Here is a 24,289-nt window from a genome sequence, read left to right on the forward strand (position 1 = left end):
ACACACCAGGTACATAGATGTTATGAAATCCATCAGACTTTGCTTTCAGAGCTACAAATGCGAGCCCATTAGTGTAAATGAGAAAGTCGGCACGCACATTGTTTCGAGCAATTTGTTCAGTCTTTGGTGTAAACAAATTTGCAGTGCTAATTGTTTTAAGTAAGCGAATTGCATGTGCTCCTCGTCAAATTCTGCTTTTGTCTTTTTGCAAGAGAGAATTGGGTAAATAAAGTGTACTTTGTTTGATTAAACAAATCTATGGGATTTGATTTAAATGTGCTGAATGTTTAAGTATGCTAAATGGATGGCAGAACTATGAATCTTCCATCAATCCCAGGAAGATCAGTGTGGGCACAGACGAAAACCACAAGCAAACCGGAGTTGTCTGAACTGCCTTTTTTTGGTAAGCCAAACAACTTTGTGTATGGCTTTTGCAATGCCTCTTTGTCAGTTACCCTATTTGTGACTAATATTCTTTCACTCCCCCCTTCCTTGGAGAACCCTTTCACATGGGTCAGTTTTCTTGTGAGGAATAAGCTTTGGACTGGATTCCTTTAACAGGTGTATAGCTTAAGTATCAGAGAAACAGATAGATAATTAGACAGACATTTTGTTTTTAAACCAGCACCTGTTTCCAAGAAGCATTCTCATGGAGTCTCAATGTATTTTTATTAGCAGATACATGTAAAAACAGATTTGCTGGCTCAAATCAAATGCTCTCCTCTATCCCAGTGCTTCCAGAAATAAATTCCCCCGTGGACCACTTGAAAATTGCTGAGGGTTTTGGTGGGAAACTTAATATTTTTTTTCTGCCCATTTTAGCTATTGTAATATGGTAGGCTAGATATTGTATCACTTTGAATTGTATTTTTGTTGTTTGTTTTATTTCTTATATCAGAAATTTATTGTACTCCAATGTAAGAAATAAAAGAAACAATAAACATTCAATTTAAAACCAATATGAATATTTAAAGCAGACAAGTCGAGGACCACCTGAATGAAACTCATGGACCACTGGTGGTCCACAGAGCACAATTTTGGAACTCCTGCTCTACTTTCCTCTCCAGCTAGTAGCCACCAGCCATCAAAAGCTATTAATGCTTCATTCCTCAGGTATCTTCTCACCATCAGTGCCCACAGAAGAAACTAAAAGAGAAAACCTGAAACGAAACAGGCCTGACTTGGAGATCATTGCAACAATATTTAACGCTTCCCAGGTAGGCTTCCATTTTGTCATTCAAATTTAATTTTCACTATACTGCCGCAAAGGAGTTTAATTAAAACCACTAATTAATCATTCAGTTGTCCTGATGCACAACTGGCAGTTAGCTTGATTTGCCATGTCACCTATTTGATTGATGGGCAACATGGCGAGAAGTAACTCAGATGCATAAAATGACTTTGCATGTGGCAAAACTTTTTTTGGCGGGGCGTGGAGGTCAAATGTGCATTGTTTTATGATGTTCTAAGTCATCTAAGCAAGCCTTGAAAATCGTGTTTGCATTTTATTTTTATTTTTTTAAAAAGCCCTAGTCAGAAATAATTTTCTTCCAAATGGAATCTTGGTTAAAATTGACTTAAGTCCCATTTGAAATTAAGCTCTTCAGGATTCTTCAGTAGCTCAGTCCTGGAAAGGTAGTCTATGGATGTGTGTGTGTTTATGCAAGTGTTGTTCTTGGATTCCATTGAATATGATCACGTATGAGGGCGAGAGGCACAACTCCACTGGTTCATAAATTTTAAACTAGAAGAGACAGTTCAAACTACCTTGCCCGCCCTCCTGTAGACAGGTCATTTAATTTCCTCTAGTTATTTCTCTTATCGAGCCCACCGACGTATCCGTGGCTAACATGTGTCTTATTTGGAATAATTTATTCTCACAATGGAAGGTTCCTGTTGTTTGCAAAATGCATTATTCATCTTGCGTTTCGGCAGTGACAAAGCCGTGCCATGATAGCCATTTGTGAGATAAAAGTAAATACATGTGCTTGGAATTTTTTAAGGGAAGTCTTTTCCACCTCCCTTCCTTTTTGGAATTATCGTGAAGTTAAACAGGACTGTTGTTTCAAAGGCATGGCACAGAAGTTCAAGTGGGTCTCATTTGCAACAGGGGTGGGGCAGTGGGCAGAATATACCCGCACCTGTACCTTCTTTGAGGGATTAAGGGGGTCGTATGCTAATGAACAATAGAGCCATATTTATACCACATAGCAGAATGAAGTGAGGGGTAGAGGAATGGAGACAAGGTTCAGTGCATTAATGAGGGCATGTAAGAGTTTAATTGCTGACACAAACGTGTAAGTACAGAGTAGGACAGCTAAGAAGGTTATGAAGAACAGAAAATTATCTTCTACAACTATTTAGAGGAACCAAGGGGATAAGGTTAATGTAGTGTAGAGCCACTTTAAAAATGAAGGAGATGAGACCTTGGTGTAGGATATAAAATGCAGGAAAATGTGGAGAACATTCTCTAAGGTGCTCTTAATCTATGAGTAAAAGTTTGCAGGTTAAGGGTTATTGCAGCCCAAGTTAATTATGACCAATTTTCAATAGAATATTCATCATTGCATATTCAGTAATCCCTGCTGTCCCCAACACTGATGATATCAGACTTGGGATCTGAAGCGCAACAAGCATATCGTCATTCGACTGATTGCAATGAGAGTTGGAAATACCTGAGAGCAGAAACAGGAACGGGCAAAATTTTGAACCAGTCCTCATTTAAAGGTGAGGCTACCTAATCTACGCATTCTGACAAAAAATATGTGCCATGAAACACAATCGCCCAGTGAAATTTGCACTTATCTGAATTTTGCCATACCAAGTAATGTGTACGAAAATGCACATACTATGGTAAGGTGTGCCTCGGAATGCATATACAGTGTTACCTTGGTTCTCAAACTTAATCCGTTCCAGAAGTCCGTTCCAAAACCAAAGTGTTCCAAAGGCAAGGTGCGCTTTCCCATAGAAAGTAATGCAAAACGGATTAATCCGTTCCAGACTTTTAAAAACAATCCCTAAAACAGCAACTTAACGTGATTTTTACTATCTAATGAGACCACTGATCCATAAAATGAAAGCAATAATCAATGTACTGTACTATAAAATAAATAAGACAGTATTGTAGATGATAAAAATTAAAATTATTATTTTTTCTTACCTGCACTTATGATAGTCATTGTTTGGATGGGGGGCTCTTATCCATCTCCACAGCCACACAATCCATCCATCCATCCATCCATCCATCCATCAATCAATCAATCAGTAGCTGAACTGGGTTCTTCCACACAGTCACAAAATTAACTGAAAAAGCCTCAAAAACAAAAATGCAAAATAAATTGGGGCGGGGGGGGGGAGAGAGCCAAACTTTATCCGCTCTGGAAGTCCGTTTGACTTCTGAAATCTTTGAAAACCAAGGTGGAACTTCTGATTGATGCAGGTGCCCCAGAAACAATAGCTGACAGCCACATCGGATGTTCGGCTTCCAAAAAACATTTGAAAACCGGAATACTTACTTCTGGGTTTTTGCCGTTTGAGAATCAAGGTACCACTGTATTTGTGACAGCAGCATACAAATATTTGAGGGGTCTGGGGGACCGCAAAGTTGATGCTGTGATTGATTATGTGGGGTGGGGCTTACCTCCCTCCTCCTATTTGATTCAAGTTGACACCCCTGGTCCTGGGAGACTTCAATACATTCACGCCAAGGCCACATTGATTGGGCCAGCTTGAGACTTCATGGCCTCCATGACAACAATGGGGCTGTCACAATTTGTCATCTGTCACAATGCGGAAGGCATAATCTTGATTTGGTCTTTACCTCAGGGTGTGAAGAGGATATGGAGCAGGTGTTTTTGTTTTAAAGTAAAGGTAAAGGGACCCCTGACCATTAGGTCCAGTCGTGACCAACTCTGGGGTTGTGGCGCTCATCTCGCTTTATTGGCCGAGAGAGCTGGCGTACAGCTTCCGGGTCCTGTGGCCAGCATGAATAAGCCGCTTCTGGCAAACCAGAGCAGCGCACGGAAACGCCGTTTACCTTCCCGCCGGAGCGGTACCTATTTATCTACTTGCACTTTGAGGTGCTTTCGAAATGCTAGGTTGGCAGGAGCTTGGACCAAGCAATGGGAGCTCACCCCGTCGCAGGGATTCAAACCGCTGACCTTCTGATCGGCAAGTCCTAGGCTCTGTGGTTTAACTCACAGCACCACCCACGTCCCACGTTTTTGTTTTAAAACGATGTAAAACCATTCCAGTGGGCGGCTGCTGCTACTGTGGCTTAGGAAAGATGTTTTTCATGCCTTGTAGACTGGGTGAAGTGCCCTAGAGATCATTGAGCAAATAAGGAGCAAGATCTGTTTGAAACATAGGCCACTTCCTACCAACAGTACCTCAAAGAGCTGTGTGTGCAGGGAGTGCATTTAAAAACGTAGCAACTAAGCATGGCATTAATGTCCGTTTCTGTCACTTGGTGGCACTGGGCTTAGTCGTCTCCAACTAAGCAGTTTCTTATTCTGTTCTTGCTGCAGAATGAGGGAGTTTTCATTCCAAGGCAATCACAGCAACACACACGACTTTAATTGGAAAATAAGCACCTTCTAGCGACAGCCATGTTTGGAGCAAGAGGGCTGTCTCCCATTCAGGGTTTCAAATTGGGAATCTGCTCTGGAATGCAGGATATTTTCAGTCCCACGTTTTATAATGGAAGGAACCCCCACGAGCAGGTACAGAAAAAATATTTGTAGAAGACTTTTATAAATCTACAAACAAATATGACAAGTCCATAGCACATGAAAATCAGCAAATCGCAAAAGAGTCTACCTGGGGACCAGCGACAGTAGGGAGAATTGATATTTGGGTGACCAGGAAAGCAACAAAGGAGCTGGGGAACCTCTGACTCAAAGGTCCCCCCTCCATGAATTTACAAGTGGTCTTAACTTTAGCAAGAAATTATTTCACAGTATCAGACGTCTCCACACCTCTACCACACTGCAATATGGAGATAATAAATGCCTGTCCCCACAGAGTTGTTATAAAGCTTTTTATTTTTCGAAAAAGGGATTCTGGACTAGATGGATCCTTAGTCTGATCCACCAGTACTACTGAATCAAGTTGCTGTAATTCAAAGTGGTGTTCAAACCCAGTGGAAAGAACTCAATATTTGTTTATTTGTCTATTCGTTTATTTCAAACCTTGCTCACTCATTCCTTTGGAACTGGCAGCTTGGGGTGTTTATTTCCACATTTTGTACCCAATCTTTGCATAAGCTTACATCTAACAAAAAGGTGTCTTTTAAAAGTGCCAGAATCATACTGGTATTCAAAAGCATACTGCCTCCAAGCAGTTGCCAAATGTTCCAAATGACCAGAACCCTGGAGTTATGATTTGTGTTGTTCTGAGCGTTCAAAGCAAGCTGCGTTCTACCTGCCTCAGAACTCCAAGGAGCAGTTGCTACAGTGCTCAGACCAGCTTCAGTCTTCTCAGGTCTTCTCTGAGGTCAGACACGCCATAGAGAAAGCCCTGAAAAAAAAGCTCTTGTGTACCAGAGGCTGGATAAAAAACCGATTTCCTGTAGGTGCATATATGCAGCACTTCTCAGTTCCTCACCAACATAGCAGTGTTTTCTCAGATAAGAAGAAATTGACTTTTAGTTCCTTTTGTCCTGTCTGAGAGCCAGTTGGTAGGCTTTTGACATATGTGTGTGTGTGTGTGAGAGAGAGAGAGAGAGAGAGAGAGAGAGAGAATGAGGACTAAAGTCAGAAAGGATTATTTCCTGAACAGGAACAGTAGCTGGTTGGTCTGTTGCACCAAACTTTCTTTCAAGGGTAGAATGTATAACTTTGGTTGGACTCTATGCCTGACATCTTAACAATGGAGAGGGAAGGGAGGGGAGCATAGGAATGCAGAGGAGGAGTGGACAAGACAAGAGCCCCCTTATCTGCATGAAGGGGGTCCATGCAACAAAAGGAGTTGGGTGGTTGTGCAGTTTCTTCACCCCTGGGGAAGTCTGATTCCTGGCACCTAGGATTGCAGGTTGAGCAGACTTTTCCATTCCTATGTTTCAAAGGGCAAAATGCAGAATTCGCCCTAGAACGATGGCATTGTTTCAGATGCACATCGCTATTTGCTCAAACTTTAGGAGATTCCCATATGATACTGTGCCTAAGTGTCTAACGGTGAACTTTCGTCTGTGTTTTTCTCCAGCATGCCTTCTATCGCCAGCCTTCCCAGGACCAAATCTAAAGTTCCACCCCAGACACATTATGGCTCCTTTCCAGTACAGCTGTTGTGAAGGGTATCCTGTGTTCAGCTGGGTGCCTTTGTACTGGCTCTTATCTGCTGCATTATGAGCATTGCTCCACAGCCAATATTGAATGGAGAGTGTGGCAGGTTGAGAACATCCCGGGCAGCAACAAACCTGGCATTGTAGGGATTGGGATCTGGGGTGCCTGTTCCATGTGTAGGATTACAAGGAAGATAATCAACATTATACACATACCATTAAACGATGAGGAGTCCCTACCCTCTGAAATAATCCTTGCCCAGGACTTGACGCCACTGGCCTCAATTGCCAATGTGGTGACTGCTTTTTGTATGGCCTTTGCACCATATATGGTAACATCTTTAAGCCTGGAAAACACGATGATTTCATTGCTACCTTTTCCATTGCAGCAATTATGGACTTGGCAGCAGGTACATTTGTACTTATTTCTATTTCTTGGAATCTGCATTTTATATTAACAAAGGAAGGAATTCAGCTTCCTGAGGTTTTGGCAGTGCCTCCCATTCTAACAGAACATGTTGGAATTTCTGTCTATGTGGGGCTTATTGCTGCAGCTTCACAGCTCTTAAGTGGAATGCTGGTTCTGGGTGAAAAATATTTTTGGGAAATGAGTGAAATAAACACTTCAAAGGAAAAATTTGAAAACGACCCAGAAAGTGTTACAGACAATGAAAGCCCAACGATGAGGCTGAAATGCAGGTAGTATTACTCTTCTATGCCCCATCCAGCGAATGCAATGGCTCTCTCTACCCTTTTATATCTTTGATTCTTCTCCTCCAGCCTTACCTTCCCACCCACTTTTCTGTCTTTCCCTCCGCAGCATCCCACAAGGAAGGAGCATGCCCGGTCTGAATCTAACCCAAGGAAATCAACCCACCCTTAAAGGAAAAAAACCTATTAAAAACGGCTGAGTGGAAGATCCTTCATTCCCACATCATCTGGATTGGGATACTGGCATGGGGCTTCCAATTGTGGCTTGGATCTAGGCTGAGCCCCTTATGGCTGCAGTTTGCATTGGGAAAAAGGCCCTCTAACTACCCAAATAAGGGGGTCCTGACCAGTGCTTGTTTTCGAAAAAATGTTTCGGGGTACTCTCACTTTGACTCAAGAAAATCACCATTTTATAGTTCAAATAGGGAAAAATAAATACAGTAAATGGAAAAAAGTACAAAGATTCACAAGATGTACCCATGTCCTCCCAGAAAAAAGCACTGGTCCTGACCCAAATTGGAACCCCACCCCCAGCCAGAAAGCTATGAATGAAAAAGTATGCAACACAAGGAGCTGTGCCCTTGCTTGCTTGCTCACCAATCCTCTGCCATCCACACCATTAACACCCTAGACTTTTTACTTCTCACCCTATGCAATTACTAAGCTTGCTTTTGACCTATTCAATCTCATTTATAAAGCTATATTCTTCTATCCTGCAGTTCTGTTTTGCCCTCGTTTTCACCTTCACAGTGCAGCTCTCTTTAGAGCATTTATAGTTCATCATATCAATCCTGGCCTTGCACAAAGTCAGGGTGGAAATGGTGGTTTTAAATAGCAGTGGTTTGAATAAAATAGGGATGCGGGAACTCGGGACAGTTCTTTTTTAAACGTAGGAGTAATAGCAGAGATGGGTACGACACAGAAGCAAATACCAAAAAGTTAACTCAACAGAGCCTTTCCAAAGTTCCTTCTCGTTGTACACAAACCTTGTATAAAGGGACACATCTCCTGCTCTCTACTCAAAGCTCTGCCATTTTTAAAATCTCTGTTTCTCTGCACAACCAGACTGTTTAAATCAGCCACTTTCAGTGTCTCTCCCTTTTTGCTATACTCAAAACTTCTCCTTCTTCTATTCCTGCCTCACATTACGAGATAAAGGATGCAGAGACCTCAAATATTCCAACTGTATTAATGTACTTTACTCAAACCTTGGCCATTGCTTAAAACTGCCATTTTCCTTACAGCTCTATTTCTGTTCTAAACCGCTTTTCTCCTCACCATCACCAGGCCATTGGTGGTATTGGGCAGCCTGTTTTCTCTTTGGCTCCCCTATGCTGCTCTTACTTCATGTAAATCCAGGACTGTGATGCAGCAATGTAAATGGCGGCTGCGTGACAACAGGCATACAATTTTATGTATATAGCAAGAAATGCCAGGTATGTTTTCTGCATTTAAATCTGAGGCACAGAGTACAGCTGTGTTTTAAATGGAATATGTGATAGGGTGTTTATTCATATATGCATCTTCATCCATCCCCTATACGGAAGTGTATTGGGTACACCTTCCACTGAAACAATGCAACGTGGACAAGACTGAATCTGCAGTCCGCTATGCATTTGGATGTGCATCCAATTTATGAATGCAGTTCTTACTATACAAACTGCATACCATACAAACCATTGGTCCATTTCCCTCACTACCATGTAACTGGACTGACAGTGATGTTCTTGGGCAACACTGCTATCTCAGAACCTTTTAAATGTAATGCTAAGAACTGAATGTAGGATCTTGTGGTTACAAAGCAAGTACACACCTGAGCTACAGCCCCTTCTCCACTGTCAACTTGAATTAATGTACAGGTGTGAATGTCCTTTGAGGCTCAAGTCAACCGGCAATGGAATACATTTCTTTCAATGGTATATCCAAGCTGGAGCTCAATTTTCAATAAATAAAAATTCTCCTCAACGGGAAGATTCCAACTACCCATTTCAGCCAAGCAAAAATGAACTGCTCTGATTTTCTTTAGACTTCCCTTGTAGTTATAAGGCCCACAGAAGAGTAGGCCTTTAATAGTTGGGTTCTGGGCACAGTATGCCAACTCTAGCAAAAACAAAAGCACTCACATACATTTAAAGACTACAGTGGTTTATTTGGAGGCTGGGGGATCTCAAGCAGATTCCAGATGGACACACGTCATATCAGTAAATAAAAGAGACAGAGAAGAAAATCCAAGAATTAAAATGAAGTGGGCAGGGAGGCCATGAACAGAAAGATACTGCTGGGCCAGTTGTTAAAGGGAGGGGAAAAAATGTCAACTTCAGAATCCAAGGACCATCCTACTATCACGAAAGCAGCATGCTGGAGAGGCAGGTATATCACCAAGTGTCTCAGAGTGTATAGGGTTTACAAGAGCAAAAAGAGAGAAACATTATCCTCTCAGCAGGCTCATGAGGATGGGTTGCGATTACACACAAGTAACAGACCACCACTTTCTGAGACTGGGGCTCAGCTTCTATTCAGCACGGAGGAGAAGGATGTCGTGCTAATGGTTCGACTGCCTTCCATTCATCCAAACAGATGTTGCAAAACAGTCTCAATGCAGGTGCCAGCAGCTGTGGGAGACGCACATGGGCACGCAGCAGTCCACAGCTTAGTCGTTTTGCTTCTCTGGAGCAAAGGCATTTGGTTTCTGTGCAAAGGTTTCCGCAACCAGCAGTGGGAAAACCAGGGAAGCGTCAGCATAAACCTGTCAAGAGAAGAATACCGAAGAGTGCCTCTCTTCAAGAGCTTTTCATTTCTTTACTCTAAAACTCACCGGTCTTGCCGATGGCAAGTTCCATGTCCCACCCCTGCCAATACCATGATCTGCCAGACCCCTCCTTTCCCCGCGTGTACCTTGACAGGCTTGGCATCCATGCGGATCTTCCCCCAGGAAACTGCTTCGTCAGGCCGAGCTCCTGAGTCTGAGCCATCAAACTCCTGTGCCGTGTTGACGTACACAGAAAAGTCAGCACCGTTTCTCTGAGGAGGTACAATAATTGATGACATCAGGCATACAGAGCAGAATTGGCTCAGTGGTAACCAAAGGTCTGCTTGCACAGCAAATCTGATACCAAATACAACTGTTCCACATATGGACTTGGAGATAAGCGCAGATGCATATACAAAACTACCTTATATCAATTTAAGACAAGTGGTCCATTTATTGATCTTTTAATTGCAATTGGAAGGGGGAGAGGAAGGGGAAACTGGGATACAAAGCATATCAATTTAGGATGAGTGGTCCAATTAGCACAAAAGCATTATGAGGTTTTATACAGAGTTCTTTCCTCATGGCCAAGATCCTTTTAAAAAGATGGCAGGAACCGAAACTGTGTGCAAAATGTGTACTCATTCACTGAAATATGGGCTCCCTTCCCCCAAATATCAGGAACTTCCAAAACTCAGCCTGGGAGGCACTTGAAAGTTGCATGGGGTGGGGTGCCTTGGAGTGAACCACTCAAGGCTTAATAGGTTCAATGAGTCTATATAGCTTGGCAGGACTTATGCAGCATATGAATTCATTGCTAACCAGTGGCCATGTCAGCTGAGTGGCCATGTCAGCTGAGATGATTCCACCTAAACTTCCTGACAGTAAGAGCTGTTCGACAGTGGAATTTGCTGCCAAGGAGTGTGGTGAAGTCTCCTTCTTTGGAGGTCTTTAAGCAGAGGCTTGACAACCATATGTCAGGAGTGCTCTGATGGTGTTTCCTGCTTGGCAGGGGGTTGGACTCGATGGCCCTTGTGGTCTCTTCCAACTCTATGATTCTATGATTCTAATAGAAGTTCAACAGCATCTAGAATTAGCTCCCCATGCCCAAAGCCAGCAAGCAAGCAGCATCATGCCATCTCAACCCATGCGTCCTTGTTCTACGAACGCATACCATGCTTTTGCAACATCTTCCACCCCAAACAAACCCTGCCTTTCTGCACTGTCCATTTGTCCCTACTGCACAATCTGCCTCACCATGAGGTTGGCGTTAGCAATGTGGTGCTTGACAAGTCCTCCTCCCAAGATGATCATTCCTGTTTTCCGGGCAAATATGGCCTGTGTATTGATGAGCCTCAGATCTGAGAGAGATATAAGTTTAAGTATTAGACAAGCAGCACAGTAAACAGTGTCATACTTTGGGGGTTGGTAGACCCAGAATGTCTGGTACACAGCATACAGATTCCACTAGCTGTCTCCCTTCCTCTGAAAGTAGAAACCAGTGGTAGGTACATAACAGAAACCATGGAGAGACTTACTTATGTTGCACAAATCTCAGCTCACCTTCCACAATGTCCAGCACAAGGCCTGGTTTCTTATAGGAGTGGAAGAAAATCATGTCCCCCAGGGAACCATCAGTCAACGCTGGACTCAGTACAGGGATGCTGTTCTGCCAGGAACACAATTAGCATTATAAGCGGAAGTGGGTGTTTCATATGGCAGAGGTTAACGTATCTTGGAAGGGAGGGCAGAGCGTGGGAGTGGGAGACAGACTTGAAATACAGAAAAGTAGTAAATGCACAACACAGAACTATGCCTTAATGGTTGGATGGTAGGGGTCAAGGCTACCAGCTGGGAAATGAATGGGATTACGAAGCCAGAAAAACAATAGGCTATGCCATATCACATACATAGGACAGACCCTCAGATGATTGAAGAGTGGAAGGCAGGCATCCCATCAGGAAGTGACAAACAAGCATTTCAGCCAGATTACTGGAAGCTAATCTTAACGAAAGGCGAGATATGGAACTTAAAACACAGAAGACTTCCTCAGCCTACCTTTTGTGCCCAGTAATAGACAGATTCGGGATTGTTGATTTCCTTGCCAAGCCGAGCAATGAACTTGGATGGAGTCCACTTCACCCCCTGAAAAGCAGGGAGACAGACCACAACTTCAGACTATGCCAACTTCTCCCCAGATCGGTGGGCAAGCTAAGATCCGGGGTGAACCTGCACAGTCTTAATACGTGCGATTCCAAAGAAAAAGAAAAGAAAAATCCTCTATGTGGGAGCAAATAAGAAACCCAACAATACTGGCAGGGGAAAAAATGGCCTTGATATCACACACTAGATAGAATAAGACATGTCTCCGTTGCTGTTTCATCCTCTTCCATGCTGGGAGTTTTCCTTTTCCAAAGATGAGGCCAGAACTCACGGCAGACAGCTCTCAAGTGTCTATTGCAATTACCACGTTGGGGGTATACATGGGGGGTGGAGAAAGAATAATAGCACAAAGGCACACCATTCCTAACATTTCAGCTCTCACCTCTGTGTCCTGCTCTGTCACCATCTGGTCCAGGATTGGCATCAGCCAGTCCTCAAACTTGCAGTAATTGTCATTGGGCACCAGCAGATTCCCAATCCTGGAGGAGAGGAGGACACAGCTGGGAAGTAAAGCCTGGCTAGGGACTTTGCCCCTACCTTGCTCCTTCCTCCCGCAGAAGTTAAAACATACAGTCAATCCCCTCCCTGCAGCAGAGTATGAGACTGGTTGCATCATACAAACCAGAGGAAACCCAGAAGGGATCAATTTCTCTGGTCACAAATAAATCACCCATCTTGTTTCCCAATGGTGGCCATCAGATCATCAGCCCTCCCCACTACAAGTAAAGGTAAATGACCCCTGGATGGTTAAGTCCAGTCAAAAGCAACTATGGGGTTGCGGCGCTCATCTCGCTTTCAGCCCAAGGGAGCCGGTGTTTGTCCACAGACAGCTTTCTGGGTCATGTGGCCAGCATGACTAAACCGCTTCTGGCGCAACAGAACACTGTGATGGAAACCAGAGCACACGGAAACACTGTTTACCTTCCCGCCACAGTGGTACCTATTTATCTACCTGCACTTGTGTGCTTTCAAACTGGTAGGTTGGCAGGAGCTGGGACAGAGCAAGAGGAGCTCACCCCATCGCGGGGATTCAAACCACCAACCTTCTGATCGGCAAGCCCAAGAGGTTCAGTGGTTTAGACAACAGCGCCACCCGCACCCGTCCCCTCCCCACTACCCCTGCTGGTACCTGTTAATCCCACTCTGTCGTAGTTCCTTTCCACGCAAGCTGAAGTCTCCAACGTAAGTGGGTGCCAAGCATTTGATGAGATCTTCTTCCACACCACCTGCTGTGGTCACCAGCACATCCACCTACACAAACCAAAGAATGTGGGCTATAGTGCTTGCCAAGACTTGCAACTATGAGAATCCTTTAGACCTGAGTTCTGTAAAGGGATTAATCCATCCTTAAGTCATGAAGCATCAGTAGCCAGTATCTCTTTCCTATAAGCGGAGGTAGTTCCTTTAAAGTTCTCTCCAGCCCATTAGAAGACGGCATACAATGTCTAACATGAGAACATACGAGGGAGACAAGAATGATATTGGTGTAGAACACCAGGAATTCTTCTCTACCCTTTCACAACCACATAACTGAAAAGGAAGATTTTTCCTTGATATACAGAAGGAGGAAACACCTCCCAGGTTTGGACAATACCATGTTGTGTTGCACCAGAAAGCGGATGGTCTCACGGACACCTGAGCTGATGAGGTTGGAAGTGAAGCCCAAGAAGATTGTACAGCCTGTTAGGTGGCGGGAACAGGGATTCAAGTCGGCATGGTTCCCTTCATCCTCGGCCAGTGGCGTCAGCTTCGCTTCTATCTGCAAGGAAGAACCCAACTATCTGAATCAAGCTTCAGCACAACAGCACAATGCAGGGATTGAACTAAATGGCAGCACCACCAGGTTTAGCACATCATCACCCTAAATAGCTAAGTACAAACAGCAAGAAGTTTGCTAGTGACATATGAAGGAAGCAAAACAAAAACAAAAACTGGTGAATGGTTGTAGAGAACTGAGGGAAGTATCAGTGCACAAAATATGCAGATTTGGAGAAAAATACTGGTTTTGCCACTTTATCTTCAAATCAGAAAACGTGATAATCAGAAAGGGAGATAAATGTAAACTGCAGTTTTTGACGTCACTGAAGGTATTGACTGTGTGTTCTCAATCCATGCAATCAAAGTAGGACTTTCCTATCAATCAATGTAGATGTTTATGAACATCATACCAGCTCAGACTTATAAAATACTGTTCACACCCAAGGCTTAGAGCTAATAGGACTATGGAATATTGCTGGGAAAGGGTTAAAAAAGTAGCCAACTTCAGTGTATGTGTAGATGGGTGTTGACTGGTGTCAGAGAAGAATGCTGTGATGTACACAAGAGCGTACATGCAGGAATTTATAGAGGCCTCCACGTGCTGCAGCAAAGCAGCAAGCTAACTCCACAGTTATGAGATCCAGCCCAATTTCCCTCCTTCCCACCTGATCTAACACAGTTCTCACCATTGGGACTCATCCTGGCTACTCACCATGCGGTTGATCTCGTTCACAGCCTGCCCAAAGCTGGTAGCCTGGAAACCCGTGGTGAGGTAAGACTGGAGCAAGGCATGATAGTCTAATCCACGGTCAAAGTCATAGCCATGCACTTTCAAGCTCCCCTCAGGTAGTCCCTCACTGGGCTTCAGCACAGCAGCCACTGCCCCAGCAGGTAGGCTGCCTGCCACATTCTCCATCAGGTGAAAACTGGGGAGGCTGGCACCCTAGGACAAAGATCGTTAATTAAGAAGACTCCTAAAAAAGCATGCTTTCAAAACTTCTCGCCACGTGAGTATTACAGAATCTTAGTGATAAAGTATCTCCCAGATTTCTAGCCTTCCAAAAAGGGAAACACAAGTGCTAGAAACTGAGATATGAAAGCTGGGAGCTAAATGGCACCTTAAACCTAGGTTATGGGCACAAAAATAGAATGTCTAGGCACGTTTTTTAATAACAAGGATACAAAGTTGAAAATGCTTTTACTGCAGCTAAAATATTATGCTCATTTTTCACATGGCCTAGTCCTTTCCCCGCCCACCCCCCTAATATTCTTAAAAGGATCTATTCTCCTGTCTTCAGAGAGTAGCTGGAAGCGGAGAGGCAGAAAAAGACCCTCTTTTCCTTCCACTCTGCAGTCTTAATCCGAAATCTCAGGGGCAGAACTGCGCCCAGAGCTCAGAAACTACTTGCGCTAATGAAATTCCCTGTCGCAAAATGCCTGTAGAACAATGGGAGTTTCAGACGCTGTGGAAACGGAAATTTGCACCATCTGTCAACTTCAAGTACTCTGGAAAGGCTCGTTCCCCACACCACCGCAATGAAGAACATCCCTGAACAATTCTTCCCAGTTGAGCAAAAATGCAGACAGCGGTTCAAATTCTTGGCCAGCAGCGGCAGGACATGGTGTAAGACCACGACCAGCGCTGCAACCCCAACCACAGCGCTCATGCCGACAATGATATGGTGCCATTGTTAATCCTTATTGCATTGCAGGGACTTGGGTTATATGACCTTCCAACATTTTGACTTCACCCCCAAAGGTGCACTCCTTTATTGTCAGAGGGATGCCAACTAATGCTGAATTAGTATTATTATTAAATGACAAAAAATTAATTAATTAATTATTATTAAATGACGAAGAATTAATTAATTAATTATTATTATTATTATTAAATTATGAAGAATTATTATTATTAAAGGATGAATAGTAATTATTATTACTTTATTGCATTGCAGGGGGCTGGTCTAGATGATCCCTGGGATGCATTCAACAGATGCACTCAAAGCCGGAGGGAAAAAGAAATGCAAATAAGCACTTTCCAGGCCACGCCCCTCGCCCCGCCCACAGCGCAGCTATTGCCCCGCCCAGACCGCTTTGGCAAACCCGGCTCCCGAAGCGCCTGCCTCGTCTGCGGCAGCGCGCGCATGCGCCTGGGGGCGGGAGCGCGAGGCGGGGCTCACCTGCGACCTGAAGTGGTACAGCCCGGAATTCCGCGGCCGCGGCCTCCTGCATAATGCCCAGGGTCGGTTCCAAATATTACGGAGGGGGGGGAATGTGTGGGTGAGAGAAAGAGAGAAAGACAGGGAACTGAAAAGGCTCCTGTCACCACAGGGTAGGCTTGCTTAGCGCCATGTTCCCCGGTCAGGAGGGTTATTGAAGGCTCTCCTCGCCGGCTTGCGAGGAGGCCCCTTCTGCCCCTCACGCGGCGGCGGGGCCGGGAGCGGGACAGCGCGCGAAGGGAACGGCGGCCTTACCTCATAGAGCCGGGGCCGACCAGCCAATGGCCTCCTCTCGCTCCCCTCCCTGGTTCTACGCAGGCGCTCTCCTCGCCGCCTCACGGAGATGCCGCGGGAAGCGGCTCATGGCGGCGCAGGGGAGCGGAAGGGGTTAAACGGGGGAGGGGAAGGCGCTCACGCGGCTCGGCGTTTCTTTTCTTCTTGCGCCTTTAAGGAAGTGGGCGGGGTTTCGGGGGAGGAAAGCGCAGGCGCAGCGCTGCGTCGGAGGCTAGCTTCAAGTAAGGGCGGAAGTGGTATGTGCTGCATAGAGATGCCTTTGGCTTCCGTGGGCATCTGAGAAGGTGCAGGCAGTGCGTGGGACCCCGGGGGGCGGGGAGGCAAGGCAAGGGTCCAAACCCCCTGCAATGCAGGAATCTTACGCCCAACATATTCCCCCTTCCAAATTTATGCTGTTGCATACAAATTTCCCCTTATGGAACAAAATTTGCGTCTGGTGACTGGCGTAGCGTCCTTTCACTCAGCTGTGAAGCTCAGTGAGTGGGTGATTTTAGCCCATTTTCTTCTTCGGGACAAATGAACACTAGAGTTGCATGTACGATGACCTTAAAACATATGTTGGGTGTTATTAAAACATCAAAAACTGGTGGTCCAAAAGCAGCCTGTGCAAGCAGTCACCACAGAACAACTTAAGTGCAACTCCTCACCCTTCTAACAGAAATACCATCTCAGACTGAAGTGAGCTGGGGGCGGGGAGGGGCATTGTGACACCTTAAAATTGTGTATGTTTGTGTGTGTAAAAGGTAAGGTAAAGAACTCCTGGACGGTTAAGTCCAGTCAAAGGTGACTATGGGGTGCGGCACTCATCTCCCTTCAGGCTGAGGGAGCTGGCATTTGTCTAAAACAGAAGCACACAAATCATGGAATTGTAGACATTGTCAAAACCCCTGCAATGCAGGAATCTTTTTGCCCAACATTAAGCTTGAATCCAGGACCCTGAGATTAAGATTCTTCTCCATTGGAGGTTTTCAAATGGAGATTGTGTGGCCATTTGTCATGGATGCTTTGGTTTGGATTTCTGCATTGCAGGGAGGTCGGACTACTTCCCTGTCTACATCCAAGTCAGTCATTTTCATGTGCAGATTTCCCTTGCTATAGAATGACTGTGTTTCTCAGAGGGGGTTAATTCTCAGAGGACAATTCTGTATACAACAGCATAAATTTGGAAATACGTTGGGCATAAGATTCCTGCTTTGCAGGGGGTTGGACTAGATGGCCCTCGGTGACCCCTTACAACTCTGTAGTTCTAAGAGCCTCATGCTCTCTACTGACCGAGCTGCCCTACCATTTTATATTACAATTAACCAGTGCTTTTTTCTGGGGGGACGCAGGGGTACACACACCTAAACGTTTTGTGAATCTTTGTACTTTTGTCCATTTACTATATTTATTTTTCCCAATTTGAACTACAAAATGGTGATTTTTTTGAGTCAAAATGAGAGTATCCCTAAACATTTTTTTAAGAAAAAAAACACTGCAATTAACGAACAAAATCCTTTCCACCTGCCCTTTAACTCCAGTTCTCCAAGGAGATAGGTCCTTCCCTTGCTCCCCCCCGCCACCGCAATCCACACACTGCCTGCACCTTCTCAGATGCCCATGGAAGTCAAAGATATCTCTACGCCTGCACTTTCCGATTTTCTCCCCCCAAACCCCCACTTCCTTAAAGGAGGAAAAAAAGATGGCCTGTCCAGCTAGGACTGAGGAAATAAACAACATTCAATCTATACCACAATGTATAGGGAGAGGTAAGATACTCATAAACTTACAGGGGATACTCCACTCACAGAAAAAAAGATAACTAATGTGGGCACTTACGTCAGCCTTCTTAGGACCAAACTAAACATGCTCTCTTCCCCACAATGCCACAGTGTTAATGAAAATGGCCTCCTGTGTCTATTATTATTATTATTATTAGTTGGTTAACGTTTGTGTAATATTAGTTTTGCCCCCATAACTTGTTGCTCTGATTTAGCATCTTACCCCGGAGAACTTACCTCTCCCTTTTTGGACATCTTGCTGCGGTTTCTATTTGATGCTGGACTCAGCAGCTGAAGTTCGAAACCCTCATCTGTGTTTAGTGCCTACCTTTTTGGTGTTTGGGAAATAAAACATAAGGACATAATTATTGTGTGCATACCATGTTAGGGTCAGCACTTCCAGAATGAGATTGTGATCTAGGGTTCTTAGAGACTTAATATCTTCAGGTAGTATTCACTTACTGGCAATGTTCAGGTTGTGCAGTTATATTCAGTTGAGAAGTCTTGCTCAACAAGCCTACTTTCCCCAAACACCAGACTTTGTGCAATAAAGGAAGTGGTGATAAAATGTACTGGAATGTGTGGGATAACAATTCATTTGGCTCAAGGTCATCTTACTTACCCTCAAACCATCAGAAAGAATGTTCATTAAATAGTCAACATTGTCTAATCTGCCTGCAAGCAAATGCTCAAATATGTTGTCTGGAAGCACCTCAGTCAAAATGAGCTGGGTCCAGTGTATGGACCTGGTTCTTGTACCAGCTCTAGGTTGGCCACACATATTTGCCTTTCTCCCCCCCCCCCCCCTTGCCAGCATGACTGACAGGGTTTTGACTATGTTAAGCCCCAGTGCAGTGTGGATTGCACCTTCAAAGTCCAAGATGTTATCATTATTTTCCTCCAGGATCAAAACTCTATACTTTTGTGTCAGGGCTTCCCCTAGACGCTGGTGGCGCTGTGGGTTAAACCACTGTGCCGCTTGGGCTTGCCAATCAAAAGTCAGCGGTTCGAATCCCCGTGATGGGGTTAGCTCCCATTGTTTGGTCCCAGCTCCTGCCAACCTAGCCGTTCGAAAGCACACCAAAAAGTGCAAGTAGATAAATAGGTACCGCTCCGGCGGGAAGATAAACAGCGTTTCCGTGCACTGCTCTGGTTTCGCCAGGAGCAGCTCAGTCATGCTGGCCACATGACCCGGAAAAACTGTCTGCGGAAGCGGACAAACACCGGCTCCCTCAGCCTGTAAAGCGAGATGAGCGCCGCAACCTCAGAGTTGTTTGTGACTGGACTTAATTGTCAGGGGTACCTTTACCTTTACCTTTCCCCTAGACATAAGCAGTGCTTAGTAAGCAGTGCATTTTTAATGCTTTATTAACCATAATTGCATCCGTACATCCAAGACATGTTATTATCTATAAATCAAACTTATCAGAACAAAATTCCAACAACAGAATGTAAGTCTTCCTAGTATAAATTTAGTAGGTAATTTTGACTTCCTGTCCTCGTCTTTTCACTCTAGTAAACCTATTGTCTTAACTTATAAACATAATAATAATAATATTAGTAAGCAGTGCTTTTTTCGTACGAAATTACGTGGCCAGTACTCATATCTCAATGATGGGTGCCAGCACAAAATGGCTGCCATGGCTACCCTGCATCTGTGAGCACCACCAGACACAAAAAGCACTGTTCGTAAAAGGGAAGTTTATTCTTAATAAATTTGTCTGTTGCCCTTCTTCCCTGTTTTGAAAAAATATGTGCAGAAGTGGTTTGCAGCTTTTATCTCATCCCGACAGCAATTCTTTATCTAGGGGAAAGAGATGAGGCAATGGAAAAAGCTGCCACCAGCAACCCTTCCTCCTTAAAGCTAGGAGGCAACTGTAGATTGAGAGAGGAACTCGGGTGATGAATGTGTGATATATACCTGTTGGGAATTGTCACATTGGAGAGCCAGGTTTACTGTCACCTTGTCAGCTTCGTTTATCCGTCAGCATGCTCAATTCATTTCTGCGTGTGCTGCCCATCTTCATAATTTGGTTCATGTATGTGATGTAAGGAGGCTACAAAACATTAATGCAACAATAAATCAGAATTGAAAATGCCACTGCACTTTCTCCTTACGTGAGAAAAGCCCGCAGGCAATATGTGCATCCCACTTGCTTTCAGGCCCATTAGAAGAAACAGTTCTCCCACCTGGCAAATAATGTATTTTTCTCTGCATTCAACAAATTATGGAATTTGCACCCCTGTAATAAACAAATAGGATGTGATATGAATAGCAGGATATGGGGATATAGGTATAGTGTTTTGCTTTTAGTTTATATCAACACAACAAACACAACTATAGCAACAAAGAAGCAAACTAAAACAAAGCAAAAATGGGGCATTCATCAGTTTTGCTCTTTTTCAGTTTACAGGGGTGTGCTAATATCTTTTCATTTAGTAAGAGGTAAAGTTCCATTTAGGCTAGCTCTAAGAAGATTAGAAACTTGTAGTAGGTTGGGGGGCTGTTAATATAAGAGATCACTGACAATTAAAGTTTACCTTGAGAGTCATCTGTTACTACTTAGGTGGCACTTATTAAAAATAATTTGCTGTGCTTTACACCCCTAGGTGGGTGGGGTTTTTTATCATCTAATCAATGTTGCACAGTAATAGAAGATCTAACCACTTCTACCCCATGAAAGGGGTTCCCTGCTAACATGTCCAAAAATATATTCTGCTTCTCTCCTGAGAAAGCAAATGGGTTGCCCTTAACTCTAAGGGTCATATCCACAGGTTGAAAAGAAAAAGAAAAAGATGAAAGTGACCGAAAACTTTTACAAATACAACCGTATTTTCAGATCTTGGGCGGGGGGGAGAACCCTTTTCTACAATCCCTTGTTGACATGTGGTGCTGGGAATGATATAAGGTGAATATGGCTGTGACAGCTGTGGTTTACTGTATTTGAGTTTGCTTTTTTGCCTTTCTAAAGGAAAGCATTTCTCCTCCAAGAGCTTTCTTTCTGCATACTTGTGTCTCCATGTTGATGAAAGGAGGAAATGGGGATATGCTGGGTCCCCACTCCATGCCACCACACATTCAGTCTGGGAGAGGGTCAGTCTTTTGCAACAAGGTGCACACCCATGGGAATGAGAGAACATGATGTCTTGATGTGCCAGGGAGGGGCCTGGGGACATGGAAAGAACAAGGATTGGATAATTTAGGTGGGGTTGGAGAACAGAAAGCCAGGGCATCCTTTCGGGTTTGCTAAGTGTTGGGCCGGACACAGGCAGAAGTGGAATTGGAGGAAAGTATTTTTATTGCCTCATTGGCTCGATCTGAGAACCAATGCGGTACAGTGGTTAGATTCTTGGGTTGGGGAAGAAACTTGTGTCCAAATCTCTACTCATCCACAAATCTAAGACCAACCAGCCATTATTTCTCGGCTTAGCATTATCTCAAAGGACTGTCGTGAGAGGGAAAATTGAACTATATATGCCAGCGTTTGCCAGCCTTTTGGGACCCCTGGGTCCAAACTGGGGGGAAACATGGGCACCACACTCAAATAACAACCAAGCACAAACCATAACCTATTTTGATGGCTACAATAAAATGCTTCTTTCAAGCCAAACTTCAGCAGTGAGAGGTGACCTTATGGGTGCCAGGGAAGAGCTTTGCGGGCATACGGGCACCTGCGGGTAGCATGTTGGCAACCCTTGATTCAGTCCACCCTGAGCCCTTTGGAGGAAAGATAGGATAAAAACTGACATTTGTTAATGATTTACTTTTTAAAAGCTAGTTGGACTCTACTGTGTAAATTGGACTCAACTGTGTAGCCCCCAAGGTCTCAGCTCTTGCCTTGGTGGTCAGCAGCCTAGTAGCCAATTTCTAAGATGAGTTATGCTGATGCTTAAGCCTGCCTGGAAGCTGCACCAATTGACTGCCATCTTGTGAAAACTTTTCACAAGATGCTAAGAAGAGTAGGGGGCTGGCGTCCACTTCCGCCTGCAGAGAAGGACTTGGGTTTACTGCTCAAGAGCAGAACCCAGTCGCTGTGTCACCAACAGGTCCCTGAAGAGCTCTGTGGAACCGTCTCTGCCATGGCAACCATGTAAACATTTGCAGTAGTAGCACTGCATGTGTTTTAGATGCAAAAAATTAATAATGCTATCGTTGCCAGAATAAATTATTGAGGTAGAGAGAGGCTCTGTCTAACCTTTTGTTTTTCACATGAGGGCTCACACAAAGAGCTCAAATGCATAAACACAGGGTGGCGAAGTCGCTGTTTGTGCTCTCCAGAAAAATAAACCTAGGAGTTGGCTCTTTGCAAATAGGCGGAGGAGGTGGATGGAATGGGGGCCAGAAAGGGCTAGGAACAGAAAATTGCCATGTCTAAAGTAAGACAATATCTGTGTTTTATCCACAGTATTTGCTTTTTAAAATCCTGTAATTCTCTAGACTGGTTGGTATAATGGTATCCCCCCCCCCAATTATCTTTCATCTTTCTGCAGCCACCAACAGCGAAAAATAGTTTTTTAGGGTTTCCCTGAGCAAAGCCTTTTACGATAAAAGAAAAAGAGGACAGGAGCCATTTGAGGAAACCAATTCCCCTCCCCTGTGTTTCAGACTTCCTGATTTTGCCCGAAGAGCACCTTTATCTCTGGCCAGTGCCTACGTTCTACACACTGAATGGCTATTGTTAGACATTTAAATTTAATTGAACTTGGGTACTACATATCTATAGTGCCAGAAGCACAAATCTTTCCTCCTCATTTTCTCTCCAAATGTGCCAGGTTGTTGTACGCTGATAACGTTTCTATAGTTATTATGGAGCAAAGGAAATAATTGCCACAAATGATCCTAAAAATGTGCTACTTTTCATGTTTTAACCTTAAATTAATTTTGCCTTCCTGTTTCCTGTGCGCTCGCCGACATAGCTGGCCTTGCCTCTTCTAAAATCCAAAATGTCACTCCTTAGGGTAAAGAATGGCATATGGTGTTTAATTCCTAAAATGATGTGAATTGGGGTATCTCTCTCATTCACACATAAAGCCACACACATCTCTTCCTTTCTCTGCCATAGTGCACATTGTCTTTCACAAAGCACAAATAATAAATTCTCTTTCTGCCCAACTGCACCTCTTTCAAGCACACCCCCGCCATGGGTGAAGGAAGTGCTTGTCACCTCCCCTTTCATTTCATTTATTTTTTAATATTCCCCCACCCCAATCAAACTGCAAAATGCATGAAGGCCACCAACCTTTTGCCTCCCTGCTTTAGTCTATTTATTCTCCCCAAGTCATACCCCTTACTGGTTTTCCTCTGCAGAGCACTTTCGCCTTGCTGGAATGTAACTTTGAACTGTGATAGTGCCCCTTTGGGAGAAGGATGGAGGTGTGTTACTGTAGAAACCTCTGACTACAGAGTGGCTGGAGTGTAGCCCGTTGTACAGAGTTGCACCCATTGCTCCTCCCTAAGTGGTTGGCATCCATCTGTCTCGGGCGGCAACAAAGAAATGCACTTTTCGAGGTGAAGTCAAACTGTTGGGAGGTTCCAGTGCCTGCTGTGGTTGTAGAGACTGATACAGGAGAGACATGTTTTGTTTCAGCTGGGCCAGATGAAGGTGCCCAGTTGGTCTGCTGTAGATGCATCATGGGGTTTTTTCTCTCTGCGCTCCTCCCAGCGGTCATTCCTCCTCTCGTCATTGTTATGGATGCACGACCTGACTGTTAGTCTCTAGGCACTGCGGTTGTCTTCAGTGGATTTCAACATGGCAAGGTTGGTGTTGCCAGCCTTAATAAAAGTAATAGTAATAATTCTATACTGCCCATCAACTGAGGATCACAATATGTTTTATAATCTAAAAACACAAAAATGCATAGCATTGTAACAAAAAGTTAAAAGGTCATGGATTGATAATTCACCAACAGCCTTGGAGAAGAGGAATGTTTTTGCTTGGTGCCTATAGATATGTAAGGTAGACTCATAGCTGTCAACTTACAGATTTGAAAATAAGGGACCAGCAGCCTCAAAAATAAGGGATCAGCAGCCAAAATAAGGGATCAACAATTACTTTGATAAAATACATATTTTGTTGTGTGCAAATGGCTTTAGATACCTATTAGGTCCATAAATTACCATATAGCATATATATTCAACACACAAAAACAGAAACAATTTGTTGTTGACAAAGGACAGCTGGACATAGAAAGGGCCCCATTACCTTCAGTAGCTTATTTAAGGGACATCATCAATAAGGGACAGCAGTGGGACATGGCGCTGGGATAAGGGACTGTCCCGCCAAATGAGGGACACTTGACAGCTATGGGTAGACTCCAGGAGAGTCTCCCTTTTGCCTCTGGCCCCATCTACCTC

The 24,289-nt window shown here is 44.2% G+C and overlaps 1 protein-coding gene and 2 long non-coding RNA genes across 4 annotated transcripts; all 3 read right to left on the minus strand.

The window, feature by feature from the left end:
• Positions 1 to 948: 948 nt before the first annotated feature.
• On the minus strand, positions 949 to 3,871 carry LOC310761362. The gene is made up of 2 exons (XR_014547429.1): positions 3,641 to 3,871; positions 949 to 1,160 (listed from the first exon to the last, which is right to left on the minus strand). It is a non-coding gene; the product is annotated as an uncharacterized lncRNA (long non-coding RNA).
• Positions 3,872 to 9,119: 5,248 nt separating this feature from the next.
• DHPS (deoxyhypusine synthase) lies at positions 9,120 to 16,335 on the minus strand. 2 transcript variants are annotated; one of them, XM_083610947.1, is made up of 10 exons: positions 16,136 to 16,335; positions 14,374 to 14,604; positions 13,498 to 13,662; positions 13,033 to 13,154; positions 12,286 to 12,382; positions 11,799 to 11,885; positions 11,304 to 11,409; positions 10,998 to 11,101; positions 9,887 to 10,012; positions 9,120 to 9,737 (listed from the first exon to the last, which is right to left on the minus strand). In XM_083610947.1, the coding sequence occupies exons 2-10, from the start codon at positions 14,575 to 14,577 to the stop codon at positions 9,642 to 9,644; spliced, it is 1,107 nt and encodes a 368-aa protein (XP_083467073.1). In that variant the 5' UTR covers positions 14,578 to 14,604; positions 16,136 to 16,335; the 3' UTR covers positions 9,120 to 9,641. The 2 variants fall into 2 exon arrangements, with proteins under 2 accessions (XP_083467073.1, XP_083467074.1); XM_083610948.1 differs by having other exon boundaries at positions 15,842 to 16,140.
• A 97-nt stretch (positions 16,336 to 16,432) lies between these two features.
• LOC310761286 lies at positions 16,433 to 22,003 on the minus strand. The gene is made up of 3 exons (XR_014547327.1): positions 21,744 to 22,003; positions 19,856 to 19,991; positions 16,433 to 18,262 (listed from the first exon to the last, which is right to left on the minus strand). It is a non-coding gene; the product is annotated as an uncharacterized lncRNA (long non-coding RNA).
• Positions 22,004 to 24,289: the final 2,286 nt, after the last annotated feature.

Source organism: Podarcis filfolensis (genome assembly GCF_964270895.1).
Source record: "Podarcis filfolensis genome assembly, chromosome: 4".
In the NCBI taxonomy this organism is placed as follows: Eukaryota; Metazoa; Chordata; class Lepidosauria; order Squamata; family Lacertidae; genus Podarcis; species Podarcis filfolensis.